Below are 22091 nucleotides of genomic sequence, written 5' to 3' on the forward strand. Positions count from 1 at the left end.
CTTATATGTCCTAACATCCCCACTCATCAGACATTCATATTTCTAATGGGGCCTGGCACACCTCCCTATGGTCAGACCACTGCAATCTTACATTCACCATCAACTGGGCACAAAACACAAACAAACACGAACCCCACAAAACCTCCTTCAAAACCCGACAAAAAATCGAACCCTCCACATTCTGGGCCAAAGCTGACCACACAATTACCTACATAGACCCTAATGATTTTATACGCCAGTGGCGCACCCTGAGCGAAACAATCCTGAATGAGCTAGCCCCAGTAAAGATAAAACACAAACTCTGCAGATCTTCTGACAAATGGTTCGACATAGAACTCCTCTAACTAAAAAGACATTGCCGACACCTCGAAAGAGTCTGGAGAAAAAAGAACCAAGAACTCACCAAAATAACATGGAGAAACTCAATAAAACAATATAAGGTCAAACTTAAAGAAAAACGAAAAGCTTATTACTCCAAACTAATCGGCACAGAAACCTTAGACACAAAGAAACTCTTCCAACTAGTAAAAAATCTTACCGACACCAAGCCATTCCTAGCCACACAAGGTACCTCCCCTCCAACAGCCACCCAACTAGCAGACTTCTTCAAAAACAAGATTACCACAATCAGAATTCCTTCAGTAACTCACTAACCCATCTCGACGAGATAATAATAAACCCTACAACAGGAGATGCCACTGCAGCTGACAGATACTGGACCAACTTCCCAGTGGTACAATGGTCGGACATGAACCGACTCTACAAAAAATACAGCCAAGCGTCATGCGACCTGAACAATTGCCCCTCATACCTGCTAACAAATGCCTCCCCCAAATTCAGAGCTAGCCTCATTCAATGGATTCAAACTACTCTTACGGAAGGTCAATACCCACAAGACCAAGGAGAAATCATAATCACCCCAATACTGAAAGACCACAAAGGCCCAATAGATACCCCTTCCAATTACAGACCCATCGCCTCAATTCCATTATATGTTAAACTAACAGAAGGTCTGGTAGCACAATACCTCACAAATTACCTTGAAGACCACAACCTACTTCACCCCACACAATTAGGGTTCAGATCAAACCACAGTACAGAGACACTACTAGTATCTCTACTAGATATAGCCCGACAGCACCTTAGTAAAGGAAGAAGGATGCTGATTATCCAACTCGACCTCTGTGCCGCATTTGACATGGTAGATCACACCATACTTCTTCAGATTCTAGAAGCCATAGGGATCTCAGGCGGGGTATACAATTGGTTCCAAGGATTCCTCAAAACAAGAACTTACAGAGTAAAAACAAAAGATCTCTTATCAAATCCCTGGTCTAACCCCTGTGGAGTACCTCAAGGGTCACCTCTGTCGCCTATGCTCTTCAACCTCTTCATATCCTCCCTTGGTACCATTCTAGACAACCTAGAAGTAACTTCATTCAGCTACGCAGACGACATAACCATACTCCTCCCCTTCAACTCGCAAGAACCCACCTCAATAGACAACCTGAAAAAAACATTAGAAGCAGTGGAAAAATGGATGCTAGACCACAAACTGAAGCTCAACCCGGACAAAACAAAATTTCTAATGCTTGAAAAGGACAAAACCCCATCTATAACCGAATTAGAAATAAATGCCACCAAATACCCTATACTGCCCGTTCTTAAACTCCTCGGAGTTACAATATAGAAACATAGAAACATAGAAATAGACGGCAGATAAGGGCCATGGCCCATCTAGTCTGCCCACCCCAATGACCCTCCCCTACCTTTCTCTGTGAATAGATCCCACGTGTCTATCCCATTTGGCCTTAAAATCAGGCACGCTGCTGGCCTCAATAACCTGAAGTGGAAGAGTATTCCAGCGATCAACCACCCTTTCAGTGAAAAAGAATTTCCTGGTGTCCCCGTGCAGTTTCCCGCCCCTGATTTTCCACGGATGCCCCCTTGTTGCTGCAGGACCCTTGAAAAAGAAGATATCTTCTTCCATCTCGATGCGGCCCGTGAGATATTTGAATGTCTCGATCATGTCACCCCTCTCTCTGCGTTCCTCGAGTGAGTACAGCTGCAACTTATCCAGCCGTTCCTCGTACGGGAGATCCTTGAGTCCCAAGACCATCCGGGTGTCCATTCTCTGGACCGACTCCAGTCTCAGCACATCCTTCCAGAATTGCACACAGTATTCCAGGTGGGGCCTCACCATGGATATATACAATGGCATAATGACTTCAGGCTTACGGCTAATGAAACTCCTGAGTATGCAACCTATGATTTGCCTTGCCTTGGATGAAGCTTGCTCCACTTGATTGGCAGTCTTCATGTTCTCACTGACGATCACCCCTAAGTCTCGTTCTGCTTCAGTTCTTGTTAGGATCTCGCCATTAAGGGTGTAAGTCTTGCATGGCTTATGGCTGCCCAGGTGCATGACTTTGCATTTTTTGGCATTGAAGCTGAGTTGCCAGGACCTAGACCAGCGCTCCAGTAGGAGTAGGTCGTGCATTGTGTTGTCGGACATTGAATTTATGTCTGTTGTGCTTTTGCCCACTACATTGATTAGTTTGGCGTCATCGGCAAATAATGTTATTTTACCTCGCAGCCCTTCTGCCAAGTCTCTTATAAAGATGTTGAATAGGATCGGGCCCAGGACCAAGCCCTGCGGCACTCCACTGATTACCTCCGTCATTTCGGAGGGGGTGCCGTTCACCACTACCCTCTGAAGCCTACCTCCAAGCCAGTTCCCAACCCATTTCGTCAGTGTCGCCCAATCCTATAGAACTCATCTTGCTCAGCAACCTGCGGTGTGGTACGCTATCGAATGCTTTACTGAAGTCCAGGTATACGATGTCCAGGGACTCCCCAACATCCAGCTTCCTCGTCACCCAGTCAAAGAAGCTGATCAGGTTGGATTGGCAGGATCTCCCCTTAGGAAATCCATGTTGACAGGGATCCCGTAGATTCTCCTTGTTCAGGATCGTATCCAATTGGCATTTGATTAGAGTTTCCATTAGTTTGCACACTATTGATGTGAGACTCATCGGTCTGTAGTTTGCTGTCTCCATCTTGGAGCCTTTCTTGTGGAGTGGAATGACATTAGCCGTCTTCCAGTTCAACGGGACGTTACCCGTACTAAGGGAGAGATTGAAGAGCGCGGATAGCGGTTCTGCCAAGACATCACACAACTCCCTGAGCACCCTGGGGTGTAGATTGTCAGGCCCCATTGCCTTGTTAACCTTAAACTTTGACAGCTCGCAGTAGACACCGCTGGGTGTAAACTCGAAATTACTAAACGGGTATCTGCGTCAACCCTTGTCTGTAGTTGAGGGCCGAGTCCTGGCGCCTCGCAGGTGAAGACTGAGCAGAAGTATTCATTTAACAGTTGGGCTTTTTCAGAGTCCGCTTCTACATAGTCTCCGTCTGGTTTCCTAAGACGTACTATCCCGCCTGAGTTCTTATTTCTGTCACTGATATACCTGAAGAAGGATTTATCTTCTTTCTGGATGTTCTTCGCTAGAGACTCCTCCATGCGGAATTTGGCCTCCATGCGTAATTTGACGGCTTTCTACTTGGCCAGATAGACTTCCCTAGAGTCCTGTTTCCCTGATTGTTTGTAAGAGATGAATGCTTTTTTCTTCTCCTTGATGAGGTCCGAAATCTCCGCAGAGAACCACTGTGGCTTATTGTTCCTTCGCCGTTTACTTACTGATTTAACATAGCGGTTTGTTGCTTCTTGTATGGTGGCTTTCAAAGTCGACCACATTTTTTCCACGTTATCGGTTTCTGCTTGGGTTCGTAGCGCCTGGTGAACAAAGTCTCCCATTTCTTTGAAGTTTGTGTCCTTGAATTTGAGGACCTTGGTCAGTGTGGTAGATTTAGTGAAACCTTTCCTGAGATTGAACCATACCATGTTGTGGTCACTGGAGGCCAATGTGTCGCCCACCGAGACCTCTGTGACACTTTCTCCATTGGTAAGTATCAGGTCCAGTATTGCCTGGTCCCTTGTTGGTTCCAACACCAGTTGCCTGAGTCTTGCTCCCTTCATAGAGTTTAATAGCCTCCTGCTGCTGCCGGAAGCAGAGGAAAGCGTGTCCCAATCCACATCAGGCATGTTGAAGTCACCTAACAATACTGTGTCCCAACGCAAGGTGATATTCTCTATATCTCCGATTAATTCCATATCTAGGTCATCCTGTTGTCTTGGGGGTCTGTATATTACGCCAAGATACAGGCATTTGTCCTTCCCTCTGGTCAAATTTGCCCAAAGGGATTCCCCAGTGTAGTGGACATCTGTGATTCTGGTGACCTTAATGTCATCTTTAGTATATAATGCTACACTTCCTCCCATTTTGCCCTCTCTGTCCCGGCGAAGCAAGTTGTAACCCGGTATGACCATGTCCCACCCGTGGGAATCCGTGAGCCAGGTCTCAGATATCGCCAACACATCCAGGTCGGCATTCCTCATTTCTGTTTCTAATTCCAGGATCTTGTTTCCCAGACAGATGCTGCACCCTGCAGGTCCAAATCAACAAAACTACTCAAAAAACATTCTTTACCATGCGCAACCTACGAAAAATAAGAAAATTTTTTGACAAAGATCAATACAGACTTATAGTCCAATCCCTAGTCCTGAGTCTAGTGGACTATTGCAATATCCTCTACCTACCATGCCCCACATACTTAATAAAACAGCTACAGACTGTACAGAACACAGCCCTCAGACTGATCTACTCACTTGGAAAATTTGATCACATCACCAACGCCTACCTAGATTCACACTGGCTACCTATACAAGCCCGCATTCAATTCAAACTATACTGCCTACTATTCAAAGCACTAAATGGAACTGCACCCACCCACCTAAATAACCGCCTAAATCGGAACCTCTCATCCAGACAAAGGAGAACCCAGTCCCCTTTCTCCTACCCCCCTCTCAAAGGAACTCAGCACAAAAAGATATACGACCACCTACTATCAACACAGGCAGCAAAATTGGACCCCCTACATCTCCAACCTGCTCACAGCAACAACTGACTTCAAAACGTTCAGAAAAGATATCAAAACCCTGCTATTCAAAAAATTTATCCAGATAGCCTAACCCCCTTCCCCTCCCCCCTTGCAACTCCCCCCCCCTCTCACCATCTCTACCTGTATTATCCCCCTAAGACTCAACAATGTAACCAGCTTCCACTCTTTAACTACCTCGTAATCTTCCTGCTCCATCTGACGTTTTCCTAATTTTTCTATCTGTCTTGTACCCTCTTCTCAACTTTATTATGAAACCAGCTCCTTAATTGTATAATGTAACCAGCTCTTTAATTGTAATTTTTTTTCCTGGAAACGCTTAGTTATCTTAATTGTAACTTTTTTCCTGGAAATGTCCAATTATCTTCTGATGTAATCCGCTTAGAACTGCAAAGTACAGGCGGAATAAAAGTCAGTAATGTAATGTAACATAGTCGTGCTTCCTAAGCCTGGCAAAGACCCAGAACTTGTGGGTTCTTATAAACCCATATCTACTCAATCAGGACATGAAGATTTTAACTGGGATCCTGGCCCATAATTTTGCTCAAGTGATTCCATCATGACCAGGTGGGCTTTGTTCCCGATTATTTTGCCTCTGCCAATATCATGAAAGACTTAGTGGCAATACGGGAGGGTCGGGCTCAGGCTGGGGACGACATCCTGGCTAGTTTAGACGCAGAGAAGGCCTTCGATAAGGTCACCTGGAATTATCTTTTTTGGGTAGTGCGGGAATATGGCATTGAGGGCTCTTTTCATCAATTAATAGTTCGGTTGTATAATGCACCTATGGCACAACTGTTGATTAATCAGCAGTGGGCATCTGCTTTTCCTCTACAGCGTGGTACCCGACAAGGATGCCCACTATTGTCCCTGCTGTTCTCTGTCATTTGTGCCTCTAGCTTGTAAGATTAGATCTTCCCCTGAATTACAGGGGATACGGATTGGGTTCAGGAGTGTCTGCAGATGATATAATGCTTTTTGTAGGATGGCAACACATTCCCCTAACCTCATGGGGATTATTGAACAATTTGGCTCTTTTTTGGGGCTCTGTATTAATTTCACCAAATCAGAGGCTATGCCAGTTTCGAATCCCTGTGCCTCTTTACGTCAGCCTCAATTTCCCCTGTGTTAGATAAGACAGGAGCTTAAATATCTAGGCATTTATTTTAGGCATTTAGAAAGAAAGACAGACAGGGGGCCAGGGAGAGAGACAGAAAGAAAGAAAGAAATGCCTAAGTCTACACATTCTAGCACCCGTTAATGTAATGGGCTAAAAAACTAGTATGAGTATAATAAACTAGCTTTTTAAATTGTTTTTGCTGCCTCTCTTTCAAATTCCCTAAACTTTTAAGAGAAGTAATGTCCTAAACATCGCCTAGAAGCCTTTCACGTATGTGATGATAATTGTGAAACTATATTTAGTATGGATTTAATAAATAACAAACCTGCCTTGGCTATTTCCACTCATCATAATTGAAATGAATACTTTTTAGTTGTGTAGGACTTTAATAGTACTAAATATTCGCTAGAAAGTTCAGTGTAAATTTAAAAGAGGGATACATTCATAAGGAGTCTTAAAATTCAGGTAAGCAATGTTAGTGCTGTTCTATACAATTTTTTTTTATTAAATAGCAAACGGAATAAACATTTTCAAAAATATAAGCTAGAATTCTGTTCTGGTTTTGTTTGTTGTGTTTGCAGCATTCCTTTCTGGAGGTTTTTGATCACTGGAGCAGACCAGAACAGAGAACTGAAGATGTGGTGCACAGTATCGTGGAGCTGTCTACAAACTATCCAGTAAGTGTCCAATTTTACTGGTCTGTCTAAAGCTAACTGAAAGAGAAGTGTAAGGTTTGTGATTAAGTACTTTTTGTAAGAACTTGTAACTTTGGGCTCCTTTTACAAAGGTGCGTTAGGGCCTTAACACGCGGAATAGTTCGCGCTAGCCACTACTGCCTCTTCTTGAGCAGATGGTAGTTTTTTGGCTAATCCAGTGTGTGCACTAAAAATGCTAGCACACCTTTGTAAAAGGAGCCCTTTGTTTTTATGCTCCAAAAATGAAAGCTTGATTAGGAGGGAAACCCATCTGAAGAAGGATATCACATAGTATAGGTTTACACCAAATATTCTTCAGCTGTTCTCCTGAATGAGGACTAAGATAGGGTCAGCCTCTGCTGTTGAGGGATGTGGATATTAGCTTTCTGGGAAATAGTGTGGCTTGCTTCATTTTTAACTTTGAGTAGTGGTGACTAGTGCTGCCCGATTCAGGAAAAAAAATTTGATTCGATTTTTCGATTCGATTCGATTTTCCTGCCCAATTGGGTGTTTTTTTTTTTTTTTTTTTTTCAAACATCCTGGTGGGTTTATTTTATAGTATAAAACCCGTAGTGGAAAAATAATAATAGTAAAAGCTCTTAGATCCCCACTATATCATGAAAAGTGCAAACAATATTACTAACTAACTAGAGGGGCCTCAGTTAAGGAGCCTACGCAAGTCATAGACTCTGACCGCACAAGTCTGTGTAGATTTTCAGCTCCTTTGCTCCAATCATCGGCAACCCTCCAGTCCCTAACCTCCACTAAAATTAAGGTTTTAGATTTTATTGTATATAAATATCTAAAAAGTTTTATTGCAAAAGTTTAATAGTACTCTATAAAATCTAAATTTTTAATTCTTTTTATCCTCTTCAATTTTCAATTTAACAATGTGAGTGCACTATTTCTTTAAGATGAGACTACATTTTAACATCAAAGTGTTCATGGTAGAGTTTAAAGTTACTTAGCTCCAGCCAGACTGTATATTCACAGCAAATTGCTTCAAAACATGCCGAAGCAATTTGCTGTGAATATACAGTCTGGCTGGAGCTAAGTAACTTTAAACTCTACCATGAACACTTTGATGTTAAAATGTAGTCTCATCTTAAAGAAATAGTGCACTCACATTGTTAAATTGAAAATTGAAGAGGATAAAAAGAATTAAAAATTTAGATTTTATAGAGTACTATTAAACTTTTGCAATAAAACTTTTTAGATATTTATGTACAATAAAATCTAAAACCTTAATTTTAGTGGAGGTTAGGGACTGGAGGGTTGCCGATGATTGGAGCAAAGGAGCTGAAAATCTACGCAGACTTGTGCGGTCAGAGTCTATGACTTGCGTAGGCTCCTTAACTGAGGCCCCTCTAGTTAGTTAGTAATATTGTTTGCACTTTTCATGATATAATGGGTTTATTTTATAGCCTCTTCACCCCCTTTTGCCTTTTCCTAACCACACTGGTGCTGTGGTGTAAACAAAACAAACAAAAAAGATTTTTCCTCTCTCTGTTAAATCCTAGCTCACGTTTGTAGTCTAACAAAAGCTCTGGCAGGATACACGTTTCAAATCTGACATACTGTAATCACAAAACAGAAAATAAAATTATTTTTTCTACCTTTTGTTGTCTGGTCATTGTTAAAATCTTGTTGATCCCAGGCTCTGATTGTCTTCTGATAGCTTGCTTGCCAGGGTCTCCTTCTTTCTTCTTTCTCCATGCTAACCATCCATCTGCCATCTCTGTCCTCCCCTTCCATTTCCCTTCCCTCCCCTGGAGGTCTGGCATCTTTCCTTTTTTTCATCTCCATCTACAGATTCACCTTTTCTCAACTGCCCTTTCATCCAGCATCTCTCCTTTTCTGTAACTTTCATCCCTAAATCCCATTGTCCACCATCTCTCTCCCTCTCCCCTTATTTCTTCCCCCAAAGTCCGGCATATGCACATCTCTTTGAACCCCTCTTCCCTCCCTCCCTCCGTGTACCTCTACACCAGGGCCCCCTTCCCTGAACGTCTGCACCCCCCGAAGGCCTTCGTATTCAATTTACCTAATTTCACAGCCTGCCCTGAAGGGGTGGGACCGCAGCAGAGAGAAGACAACTTGGACGACGTATGGCAGCTTGCAAAGATCGCTAGAACCAGTGATCTTCTTCTGAAATTAGGTAAATTGATGCGGGGAAGCCGGACACCAGCGGAGAAGCCACTCCCGACTGACCCTCCCCACTCGCCCTCTAAAGCAGGAGTGGCAGGCCAGCAAGAGGCAGCGCTGCCGCTCCTGCTTTAGGGGCGAGGGGGGAGGGTCGGTCAACGAATCGGGAGGCCAATTTTTTGTCGTGGTAAATTGATTCGAATCGTGAATTGGGCAGCCCGATTCTCAGCTTCCCCAGCCCGATTCTAATTTTCCCCAGCCCCCGCCACCGAGTCTCAGCCCTCCTGCCGGTTACTATTTGCTTCCGAGGTCCGCTGCACGAGGTCTGCTCACTCCTCCCTCGACGCTCCCACGTCCTTTCCTTTCTTCTGATGTAACTTCTGGTTTTGCAAAACCGGAAGTTACATTAGATGGGAATGAGTCCAGTGGCCGGTGGTGGAAAAAAAATAATTAACTTGAATTGGGGCTGAATCGGTGAGTCTGTTTTTTTACCAAAATGAACCGATTCGAATCGGTGAACCTGATTCGAATCGTGAATCGGGCAGCACTAGTGGTGACTAGTTTTAATTCGCAAACCAGACAGTTGCGTAAATCAGTGAGTCATCATGTGTTGCCAGGCCCTTAGGGACTGTTGAGCTTGACTTTTCCCCTTCAGTTGATAACAGCAGTGTGGTGGAAAGTGGTAGAGGTCTTGGTGAAATTTAAAAAAACGGCTGGCTAGACTGTGGCAAGAAATCAGGCATGCAATCAGACGTTCTGTCCAAAACCGAGGCTATTCATGACTTACAAGAGATGGGGGCCAGGATTGATGTTCTGGAGACCCAGGCTGATGACTGTACACTTCTCCCTCCGTATTCGCTGTGATAGGGGATTAACAGAACCGCAAATACTGAAAACCCGTGAATAACTTTTTTATATGTTATTTGCTGTTTTCTATTAAAAACCATCGTGAATATGGTTAAACTGCGAATAACATGGTGGGAGACCTGGCCTGTTCCTGAAGGAGAAGCAAAACACGGTGAACAAAGTGCTGGGAATCAACGATTTTCTCTGTAAACGCTTGGAATCAACGATTTCTCTATGCAAGCTGATGTAATTTGGGGAGATGAGCCAGCAAGCTAAAAACCATGAATAATCGAAACTGCGAATGCTGAAACCGTGAATACAGAGAGAGAAGTGTACTAATGATTTGAAATCCACTCACCAGTGCACAAATGTGTGTTCAAGACATTATAATGGACTAGATGACAGAAAAAATGACTTGGAGGATTGGGGGCGCTGAAAGAATTTGAGGTTCAGATGGATTCCTGAAATTAAGGATCAGGAGGATGTTCTTTACATTTTACAGTCTGTTGCCAGCTCCTGGCATGTGATGAGGCCACAGCATCAATAGAACTGAGCTCTGTCTTCCCCACTTTCCAATAAACCTCACAATTTTTTGGTACTCTTTGCCGATAAAGAGAGGATCTACCAACAAGTCAGCGAGTATCAGCAGCTTTTTATTCAGGATTTAGTGGTGCAGATGTTTCAAGATATTTTGGCACTTAACTTAGCATGGCACAAGAAGATGCGACTAGTTATGGATATTCTAGATAAGGAAAATATGAAGTACTGATGGGTATTCCCTTTCTGACTGTTTTGCAGTGGCAGGGAAAACTGTTCTGGTTTACAACTTTGAGGAAGCTCTAAGGCTTTGAATGGTCTTGGTCTGCTGTTGCCCATTGTGCTGAGTTCACAGCTAGTGCCAGCTACTCGAAAGAGGCTGTCACCGTGACAAAAGTTCACAGACTGTGTAAAGTCTGCTCTATTTGTGTAGCGGCTGAAAACAAGAATTGAGGGCCAGTTTCTTTTAACTGTTCACCACAGTTGTACTCTGCTTTTCAGGCCTTCTGCATCTGGTTGTGAACTTCTAGCTGGTTGTAGTTGATGTAAGTTGCTTGTGTCTGTCTGGTGTATTTGAATGTGGTGTGCTTGCCTGGAATGTCTATTCTGGCAAATTATGGGAATGTCTGATTCCATTGTGTCTGTCAACAAAGGGATACAGAGTGTGGGTGGCTCTAGTGTACAGTTTAGGGAAGAGGGTGATCCTGAGGTGGTGGGTCAGGACTTGTTCTGGGCTCCTAGTTGAGCAGTGGGGAGATATTTGATATGTGGGAATAATAATAATAATAACTTTATTCTTATATACCGCTAGACCATAACAGTTCTAGGTGGTTCACAACAAAGTAAGGCTGGACATACAGCGAATATGTACAAGTCATAAAAGATACATTAATTTTTTACAAATCATAAGAGATACATAGTTATAATTGGTAAGACAATAGAAAGCTTAAGTTACAAATCTTTCAAATAGCTGTGTCTTTACTGATTTTCTAAAAGAATAATAAGAGACACCTGGCATAATTTTACCAAACCAGTCATTCATTTTGGCTATCTGAAAAGAGGGAGTTCTCTCAAGAAATCTCTTAAAACGACAACATTTTATAATAGGATATATAAATAGGTGAACTCTACGTGTGGGCTTATTGGAATAGTTGAAGGAGAAATGGGAAACAAGGTAACCCGGAGACATGCCAAAGATTGATTTAAAACAGATACATGGCAAATTTGAATAAAACTCTGGCTTCCATCGGCAACCAATGTAGTTTTTGGTAATAGGGACTGATATGCTCCAATTTTTTTTGGCCGAAAATCAACCGTACTGCTGTGTTTTGTACCACTCTTAATTTTAAAAATATTTTCTTAGAGGCGCCCAAGTAAATTATGTTACAGTAGTCAAGAATACTTAATATAGATGACTGAACTAACAACAGAATGATACTTTGTTGAAATATTTCTTAATGGTTCGGAGTTTCCATAAAACCGAGAAACATTTCCTAAGTAACAGATCTGTATGTTGTTCCAAAGTAAGATGCCGTTCTAATGTCACAGTGATCAAGTGGATGGAGTGTGGGTTTGGGCTTATATTGGGAAGATGGGTAGAAGTTTAGGGGTGCCTGTCTCTGGAAATGTATTTTGAGGAATGTATAGATCATTGTAGGCTTTTCCTTTTTTTAAAATTTATCATGACACAGATAGCATTGTGGAATCCATATGGATAGAAATTCCATGTGTGAAGGGAAGGAATATACGAGTAGGGTTATACTACTGTTCCCCAGGAAAGAATGAGCAGATAGATGAAGAAATGTTTTCACAGACTAGGAAAGCTGGCAAATTGAGCAACAGTATAATAATGTGTGATTTCAACTACCCCAACATTGGCTAGATAAATGTTATATCAGGGAGTTCTAGGGAGATTAAATTTCTAGATGTCATAAATGAGTGCTTCTTGTAGCAACTGGTCCAGGAACCGACAAGAGAGATATTTTAGATATGGGGGATGAAGTGGCTGTAGGAGCATTTGCGGGTGGTTTCTGACAGGAGAGACCTTCCTGGGGGGTGATGCATAGGCGTTTCTCCATTTCCGAGCGGAGGGGTCAGGTGGGGGTGTACAGGGTTAGCTTGGATTCTGTGTAGGCTGGGGTGCTGTACATTATTTTATGCGCTGTTACCAGGGCTTTGAATGTGCAGCGTTGGTTAATCGGAAGCCAGTGCTCTGCGCGGAGGGCTGGGGAAATGGGGTCATGGTAGTTGAGGCTGTGTAGGCGGCTGATTGCTGCGTTTTGTACCCGCTTGAGGTGCTTGAGACCTTTTTTGGCTACTCCATTAAATAGGGAGTTGCAGTAATCCATCCTGGAGAGAACATAGGCGTAGAGGAGTTGGGCTAGGTCAGGTTTGGAGATGTAGGGTTTGATCCTTCTCAGTTGGCGGAGGTAATAGAAGGAGGTGAAGACTACTTGAGATATGTGGATGGACAGGGACAGGTGGCCGTCTAATGTTACTCCTAGGCTGTGCACCTGATCTGCTGCTGTTAGTAAAGTGGAGTCCCATGATAGTGTTGGGCGTGTGTATTTGGTACTTTTTTCCCTGATCCATAAAAGTTCGGTCTTGGAGGCGTTCAGCTGTAGTTTGTTGTTTGTCATCCAGGTTTTCATGTCAAGAGAGGCAGAGTTGGAGGTTGGCGATTTGGGATGATCGTTTTTCGCCTAGTGAGAGGAGCTGCTGGATGTCATCGGCGTAGGAGTAGATTTTAATGTTGTACTTCTGAGATATATCAATGACAGGTCTGATGTAGAAGTTAAATAGGAGGGGGGATAGAAGGGTGCCTTGGGGAACGCCGTATTTGATAGGCTTGGGGTTAAATTTGTGCGGCCCTAGTAGGATTGTTTGGGTTCTTTGGTGAAGGAAGGAGGTGAACCACCGGAGGGCAGAGTCCTTGATTCCAAGGTCATAGAGTCTGGATAAGAGGAGGTGATGGTCGACAGTGTCAAAGGCAGCGCTGAGGTCAAGTAGGACGAGTATCGACCAGCTGTCATTACTGATATCCAGGAGTACTGACTCTGTGCTGTGGCCTGTTCGGAAGCCAGATTGTGCAGGGGACAGGGCAGCTTGTTCTTCAATGAAAGGGTGTAATCACTATTCGTTCTAGGAGTTTGGAGGCAAATGGGAGGTTGGAGACTGGGCGGTAGTTGCCGGGTTTGTTAGGGTCGAGGGTGGGTTTTTTGAGAGTGGGTTTGATAATAGCCGACTTCCAGCTGAGAGATACTGTCCCCGTGGAGAGGGAAGAGTTAATGATGGGGATGATAGATTCTGCCATGGTATTTTTTGTAGACAGTAGGAGGCTGGATGGGCAGAGGTCGAGGATGGTGCTGGAGGGCTTGAGTTCTCTCAGGGTTTCGTGAACCTCAGCATGGGTGGCCATGTGAAGTTGGGGGAGAGTGGCAGAAGATGGGGTACTTGGGTTAGGCTGGGGGTATGCTGGTGGGGGGGGTTGGTGCTGGTGGTGGTGTCAAGATTATTGCGGATGGGTGGATGGTTTGTACCTTGGACTGGAAAAAGTCTGAGAGAGTCTCACTATCAAGTTCTGTTGGGTTGTTGTGGCTTTTTCCTTGGGCGTTAGTGAAGAGTTGGTTTGTGAGGGTGAACCGTTGTTTGGATCTAGCTGGGACTTTCTGTAGGATGTGAGAGTAGTAGACTTTCTTTGCTTCTAGGATGGCAGTTTTGTATGTGACAGATATGTTTTCCCAGTGAGCTTTGGTTTCTGAATTTGGGTGTTTGATCCAGTTTCTTTCTGCTTTCCTCAGTGATCTTTTTATGGATCGGAGATCGCTGGTGTACCAGGGAGCAGGTGTTTTGTTAGTGGTTATTCGTGTTGTTTTTGTCTGAGCGAGGCTGTTATAGAGGGATTGGATGTTGGAGTGCCAGGTGAAGGCTGCTAGGTTGATGGAGTTGATGTTGGGCGCAGGTTTTGTTTAAGTTGTTAATGCCTGCGGCCGTGACTGAAGGGAGTTGACGTTGAGTGGGTGGGATAGGGCCTTTTCACAGGGCTGGGGTAGTTTCCGATGGGAGTTGGAATCCAATGAGGTAGTGGTCTGATCATGGGACAGGTGTAGTGGTTCAGATTGTTTGTTGAGGCTCTGCAGTCAGGTCTCTAAGGGTGAAGATTAAATCTAAAATGTTGCCTGCTGAGTGAGTAGGGGTGTTTATAGCTTGGTGAAATCCAAGGTCGGTGAGGGAGGAGAGGAAGCTGTCACTCTGTCCTGAGGTGTTGGGATAGTCTGGGAAGTTGAAGTCTCCCAGGATGGTCACATGTTTGTGGGAGATGGATAGTTCGGTGATGAATTCGAGGAGGGACTCTAGGGTTTCTGCTGGGGAGTTGGGGGCTCTGTATAGTAGTATGAGGGTGATTTTGTGTTTGTGGTCCATGGTGAAAGCTAGAGCCTCTAGGGTGGGAATGTTGATAGAGCTTATGAGTTTCAGTGTGGTGGAGGTCTTGACGATGGTGGTCACTCCACCTCCTTTCCCAGTGGTGCATGAGTAGGCAAGGGCTGCCGGTGAAGAGGCTTGTCTAGCAGTGGAGTTGCCCTGCAGAAGATGTCTTTTTTTTAAAAAAAAAATCTTTATTCATTTTTACATCTTACATCAAATGTATCAATAAATTAACAATTGAAATTAGATACCATAGTAACATAGTAGATGACAGCAGATAAAGACCCGAATGGTCCATCCAGTCTTCCCAATCTGATTCAATTTAAATTTTTTAATTTTTTTTCTTAGCTATTTCTGGGCAAGAATCCAAAGCTCTACCCGGTACTGTGCTTGGGTTCCAACTGCCGAAATCTCAGTTAAAACCTACTCCAGCCCATCTACACCCTCCCAGCCACTGAAGCCCTCCCCAGCCCATCCCCCACCAAACGGCAAATTTCTATCATATTTAACAGTAATATATAAAATTTAACCCCTTCCCTCCCAACCCTACCATAACATATATCATTTTCTTTATTCATTCTTAAAACATATATAATAAGTGAAATACAAAGTAAATTATTCATTATACAATATAGACATCGCCTAAAATTCTCAAGAATTCATACTTATTAATACCCTTCCCCCACCTTCCAAAATTTTCCAGCCATTTTCCTAACCTTATTTACCTTATTTACATTGTCCAATTTGACACGGACTAGAGGACATGTAATGAAGCTAAGGGGGGACAGGTTCAGGACTAATGTCAGGAAGTTCTGCTTCACTCAGAGAGTGGTTGACACCTGGAATGCCCTCCCAGATGAGATTATTGCGGAATCGACCGTCCTAGGCTTCAAGAGCAAACTAGATGCATATCTCCTTAAGAGAGGCATGTAAGGATATGGTGGACTATAAATTACGACAGGTGTACACCTGGCAGGGCCTCCGCGTGTGCGGATCGCCGGACTTGATGGACCGAAGGTCTGATCCGGAGATGGCATTTCTTATGTTCTTATGTTCTTATGTTCTCCCATCCCTCCCCCCTTCCTGGATGTGTATATTATCTAATGACAAACCATAACTATAAAGATTCTACAAAGGATGTCAATGGGCCCCAAATTAATTTAAAATTTTCATTATTTCCTAATATAGCAGCATTCATTTTCTCATATTTATATATTAGACATAAACTTGCCCACCAAAATGTAAAATTGAGGGAATCCTAGTTTTTCCAATTTTGTGTAATCATTTGTATAGCAGTGCTTGTCATAATTAAAAAGAGACATTTTTTATGTTTATCTAGGGGATCTTTAATATGCAAAATAGTACCGCAAATTATAATTTCATAAGTTAACGGAATCTCAGAATTTAAAATATTATTAATTTTTCCCAAAATTGATTTCCAAAAAATCAGAATTCTAGGGCAGTAAAACAACAGATGGTCTAATGTTCCTATGTCAAGGTGACAGTGCCAGCATCTATTAGATGCATAAATAAATTAACTGAAATTCCTATAAAGAAATCTCTGTGTCAATCACTATGGCTCAACTCCAAGATACAAATAGGCAGTTCAAAAATTGCATGGAAAGATTGGATGCAAGCAGGCATAAGAATATTAGAGGATGTAATTTCAAATGGAAAACTGATTGATTTTTTCACGGTTGCAACAATCTTTTGGGATCTCAGAATTTCAATTTTATAAATGGTTGCAACTGAAACAGGCTATTCAGAAAGGGTTCCCTGAATGGCGTAATTTAAAAAAATTTTATAGCCTGCAATTCCTCTGTTTTCAGGCAGATATTCTAGGGCATCAAGCCGCCAAGTGGTATAAATTAATATCTGAACTTTCGAATAAGAAACCCAAAAACGCTCTTAGAGATATTTGGAGCATTGAGATTAAGCAGTATATTTCTGCAACTCGATGGCCACGTATTTGGTCTTGGAGGATGAGGTGTACGGCGTCAGCATCTATGAAACAAACTTTTTTCTTTTTGTTACATCGTTCTTTTTGGACCCCAGTTAGGTTGAATAAATTAGAGTTGCCCTGCAGAAGAAGTCTTTGAAAAGGCAGCACCACAAGGGCACTTGGGGGGCGGAGTTTGTCTCCCACGCCTGGCCAACTCTTTCCCTTGTGGCGGCTGGAGCCAAAGTGGAGAGTTGGGGCAGCTCCCGATAGCAGTGGAGCTGCTCTGCCGAAGGAAGCTGTTTTTGGTTTTTATTTTAAAGATGAAGCAGTGCAGCAAGGACCGCTGTGGGCAGAGTTTGTCTCCCACACCTGGCCAACTCCTTCCCTTGCGACAGGTACATTAGGTAGATTGTGAGCCTGCTGGGACAGACAGAGAAAAATGCTTGAGTACCTGAATAAATTAATGTAAACCGTTCTGAGCTCCCTTGGGAAAACGATATAGAAACTGAATAAATAAATTAAAAAAGATATAGCAGCACTAGAAAAGGCTCAAAGAAGAGCAACCAAGATGATAAAGGGGATGGAACTCATCTTTTATGAGGAAAGACTAGAGCAGTGGTTCTCAACCCTGTCCTAGGGGACCCCCCAGCTAGTCAGGTTTTCAAGATATCCCTAATGAATATGCATGAGAGAGATTTGCATACCTGTCACTTCCATTATATGCAAATCTCTCATGCATATTCATTAGGGATATCTTGAAAACCCGACTTGCTGGGGGGTCCCCTAGGACAGGGTTGAGAATCACAGGACTTGAAGATAGGGCTCTTCAGCATGGAAAAGAGATGGCTGAGGGAAGATATGATTGAAGTCTACAAAATCCTGAAAGGTGTAGAACGGATACAAGTGGTTCAATTTTTTACTACATCAAGATTTAGAAAGATTGGGAGACACTCGATGAAATTACAGAGTAATTTCCAATAAGAGGAAAACCAATAAAAGGAAATATTTTTTCATTGAGAATAGTTAAGCTCTGGAACGCATTGCCAGAGGATGTAGTAATAATAATAATAATAATAATAATTTATTTCTTATATACCGCTATACCGTGAAGTTCGAAGCAGTTTACAATAAAGATACATTTGACAGTACATGGGATAGAAACGGTTTACAATAAAGATACGTTTAGTCAGTACATGGGATGCAAGTGGTTTACATTAAAGATTGATTTTGTCAGTACATGGGATACAAGTGGGTTACAGTAAAGGTATATTTTGTCAGTACATAGGATGCAAGTGGGTTACAATATAAGTGGTTTACTATCAAGGTGCATTTTGTCAGTGTATGGGATACAGGTGGGTTTAAGAGCATTTAATGTAGCTGGTTTTAAAAAAAAGATTTGGATAAGTTCCTGGAGGAAAAGTACATAGTCTGCTATTGAAACAGACATGGGGAAGCCACTGCTTGCCCTGGATCAGTGGCATGGAATGCTGCTACTATTTGGATTTTTGCCAGGTAATTTTGACTTGGATTGGCCTCCATGAAGACGGAATACGGGTTTAGATGGACCATTGGTCTGACCCAGCAAGGCTATTTTTATGTTCTACTTTAAACTCAGAGAGGGATAACAGGACAATATCAATGCATAGCAGTAGGATAGTCTAAGTATAACTATAGGTTAAAATATACCCCTTAAAGTCTAATATACCCCTCTAGTCTAATGCTACTCCCAATACTTAGCCCATATAGCAGTGTAGTTAGTATTTTCCTTCGAATAAGGCTGGTAACATATTTGAATCTAACAATTTCTATCAATTTAGTTTTCTATAGTAGAATCTTCGGCATCCGCTTCAACTTGGCTGTGATTGTGCGTCATGCTGCATGCAGACAGTAATGTAGGAGAGTGCAATGCTCTCTGGGTAGCTCAACATCTTCCCGGCAATCCAATAAATGGCCCAGGAATAAGCACAATACAGGAGGCAAACTTCAGAAAAGGTTCATCTTCAGTCTGCCTCCAAAAGTTCTGAATCTCACTACAGCCCCACCAAATATGAATATATTCTTCCAGCTCCCCGCATCCCCACCAACATCTGGGCTATACCGAGCTGAAGGATTTAAAGAAAATTGGATGTCAAAAAGTGCTGTATAGAAGCTTATATAAAAATTCTTGGCTCTTATTACAAATAGATAACTTGGAGATTTGTAGCCAAATCTGTTGCCAATCCGTTTCATCCAAATCTAAGTTCAGATCCCTGTTCCAGTTTTCAATCAATTTAGTGGCATCAAATGCTTTTCCCTCAAAACGTAAAACAGAATATAGCTTGCTTGTTAATTTAGGGACCTGACCGGGTTGTGTAATGCTCTTCACTGCTGTTTGAGATCTCAGCTGCCTGTCCCATCCAGCCTCACCTAACACATCCTAATGCTGGTGCACAAGTAAATATATCTAGTATGGGTTACAAGACTGTACAAAGTACATAGCTCTTCAAATATTTTAAAATTGGAGCTTTTCCAGATTTGTCCCAAACAGTACAACCTGCAGATAGCCAAAGAAGAATCTCCACAGACATTTTTTGTAGAAAGGTGATCCTTAGATAGAAGCAAAGCTATGGGAGGAAAAATAAGCATTCATTGTATAAACTTCTCAAACTCTGTATCTTAAGCAAGTGAGCTAGAACAGAACTAGTTCAGTTAATTCTATTCAGGGTGGTGGACACAGGGTCATAGCAAGGCATCTGCTTGTTTTGCTTCCAAACCAACCTAGTTCTGCCCAAAATCCAGGTATATTAAAAGCAAGAAGCTGGGAAAAGAATCAGTTGGATCACTAGATGACTGAGGGGTGTAAAGGGTGCTCAGTGAAGACAGGGTCAAAACGGAGAGATTAAATTAATTCCAGTGGCATAGGTGAGACATTACAGACCATAGCGTTATTTTCCTTTAGTCGCATGGCTAAATTCACTCTGGATTTTTCACTCTGCCTCTGGACTACTTCACTGAACAGTTTAGCGCCCTCTACAATTAGTACCCAAGCACAGAGAGCTACCCAATCCTTGTGAAGTAGAGGCACCTGTAGGAACAGGCTTAAACAAAGTGTTCTGCTCAAACGTAACCAAACAGTATCGTTAACTGCCAACACAGGCTTCAAAGGAGCTCAGAACTACTCCCCAATAAATTGAAATATATACAAATTCTTCCCAGCTGTCAAGGGCCGGCCGATAGGCATCTAAAAATCAGCTTGGGGAAGCATAACAGACTAAAAACTGAAAGCAGGTGCAGTAAAGACAGGGCAGGAGTCTAGAATGTCTCAACTAGCTACTGAAAAAGAGCTTACCAGGGTAAGTGCATAATCTCCTTGTCCATAGTAGATGATGGCAGATAAAGACCCGAATGGTCCATCCAGTCTGCCCAACCTGATTCAATTTAAAAATTTTTTTCATTTTTTTCATTTTTCATTTTTTTCTTCTTAGCTATTTCTGGGCAAGAATCCAAAGCTTTACCCGGTACTGTGCTTGGGTTCCAACTGCCAAAATCTCTGTTAAGACTTACTCCAGCCCATCTACACCCTCCCAGACATTGAAGCCCTCCCATGCCCATCCTTCACCAAACGGCCATACACCGACACAGACCGTGCAAGTCTGCCCAGTAACTGTCCTAGTTCAATATTTAATATTATTTTCAGATTCTAAATCTTCTGTGTTCATCCCACGCTTCTTTGAACTCAGTAACAGTTTTACTCTCCACCACCTCTCTCGGGAGCGTATTCCAGGCATCCACTACCCTCTCCGTAAAGTAGAATTTCCTAACATTGCCCCTGAATCTACCACCCCTCAACCTCAAATTATGTCCTCTGGTTTTACCATTTTCCTTTCTCTGGAAAAGATTTTGTTCTACGTTAATACCCTTCAAGTATTTGAACGTCTGAATCATATCTCCCCTGTCTCTCCTTTCCTCTAGGGTATACATATTCAGGGCTTCCAGTCTCTCCTCATACGTCTTCTGGCGCAAGCCTCCTATCATTTTCGTCGCCCTCCTCTGGACCGCCTCAAGTCTTCTTACGTCTTTCGCCAGATACGGTCTCCAAAACTGAACACAATACTCCAAGTGAGGCCTCACCAATGACCTGTACAGGGGCATCAACACCTTCTTCCTTCTACTGACTATGCCTCTCTTTATACAGCCCAGCATCCTTCTGGCAGCAGCCACTGCCTTGTTACACTGTTTTTTCACCTTTAGATCTTCGGACACTATCACCCCAAGGTCCCTCTCCCCTGTCCGTGCATATCAGCTTCTCTCCTCCCAGCATATACAGTTCCTTCCTATTATTAATCCCCAAATGCATTACTCTGCATTTCTTTGCATTGAATTTTAGTTGCCAGGCATTAGACCATTCCTCTAACTTTTGCAGATCCTTTTTCATATTTTCCACTCCCTCTTCGGTGTCTACTCTGTTACAAATCTTGGTATCATTTGCAAAAAGGCACACTTTTCCTTCTAACCCTTCAGCAATGTCACTCACATACATATTGAACAGGATTTGCCCCAGCACCGAACCCTGAGGTACTCCACTAGTCACCTTTCCTTCCTTCGAGCGACTTCCATTAACCACCACCCTCTGGCGTCTGTCCGACAGCCAGTTTCTGACCCAGTTCACCACTTTGGGTCCTAACTTCAGCCCTTCAAGTTTATTCAACAGCCTCCTATGAGGAACTGTATCAAAGGCTTTGCTGAAATCCAAGTAAATTACATCTAGCATATGTCCTCGATCCAGCTCTCTGGTCACCCAATCAAAAAATTCAATCAGGTTCGTTTGGCACGATTTACCTTTTGTAAAGCCATGTTGCCTCGGATCCTGTAACCCATTAGATTCAAGGAAGTACACTATCCTTTCTTTCAGCAACACTTCCATTATTTTTCCAACAACTGAAGTGAGGCTCACCGGCCTGTAGTTTCCTGCTTCATCCCTGTGCCACTTTTATGAATTGGGACCACATCCGCTCTCCTCCAATCCCCAGGAATCACTCCCGTCTCCAAAGATTTGTTGAACAAATCTTTAATAGGACTCGCCAGAACCTCTCTGAGCTCCCTTAGTATCCTGGGATGGATCCCGTCTGGTCCCATCGCTTTGTCCACCTTCAGTTTTTCAAGTTGCTCATAAACACCCTCCTCCGTGAACGGCGCAGAATCTACTCCATTTTCTCGTGTAACTTTGCCGGACAATCTCGGTCCTTCTCCAGGATTTTCTTCTGTGAACACAGAACAGAAGTATTTGTTTAGCACATTTGCTTTCTCCTCATCACTCTCCACATATTTGTTCCCAGCATCTTTTAGCTTAGCAATTCCATTTTTTATCTTCCTCATTTCACTA

The 22091-nt window shown here is 42.9% G+C and overlaps 1 protein-coding gene across 4 annotated transcripts in view; it reads left to right on the forward strand.

The window, feature by feature from the left end:
* Nucleotides 1–22091, forward strand: part of EDC4 (enhancer of mRNA decapping 4) — a 1195251-nt gene that overhangs the window by 418336 nt on the left and 754824 nt on the right. For all 4 annotated transcript variants that reach the window (XM_033940763.1, XM_033940759.1, XM_033940760.1 and 1 more), the window contains exon 10: nt 6721–6816. In XM_033940763.1, the coding sequence (XP_033796654.1) occupies nt 6721–6816 (96 nt within the window). The remainder of the gene's footprint in view (nt 1–6720; nt 6817–22091) is intronic.

The sequence above is a fragment of the Geotrypetes seraphini genome, chromosome 4 (assembly GCF_902459505.1).
Source record: "Geotrypetes seraphini chromosome 4, aGeoSer1.1, whole genome shotgun sequence".
Taxonomy (NCBI): domain Eukaryota; kingdom Metazoa; phylum Chordata; class Amphibia; order Gymnophiona; family Dermophiidae; genus Geotrypetes; species Geotrypetes seraphini.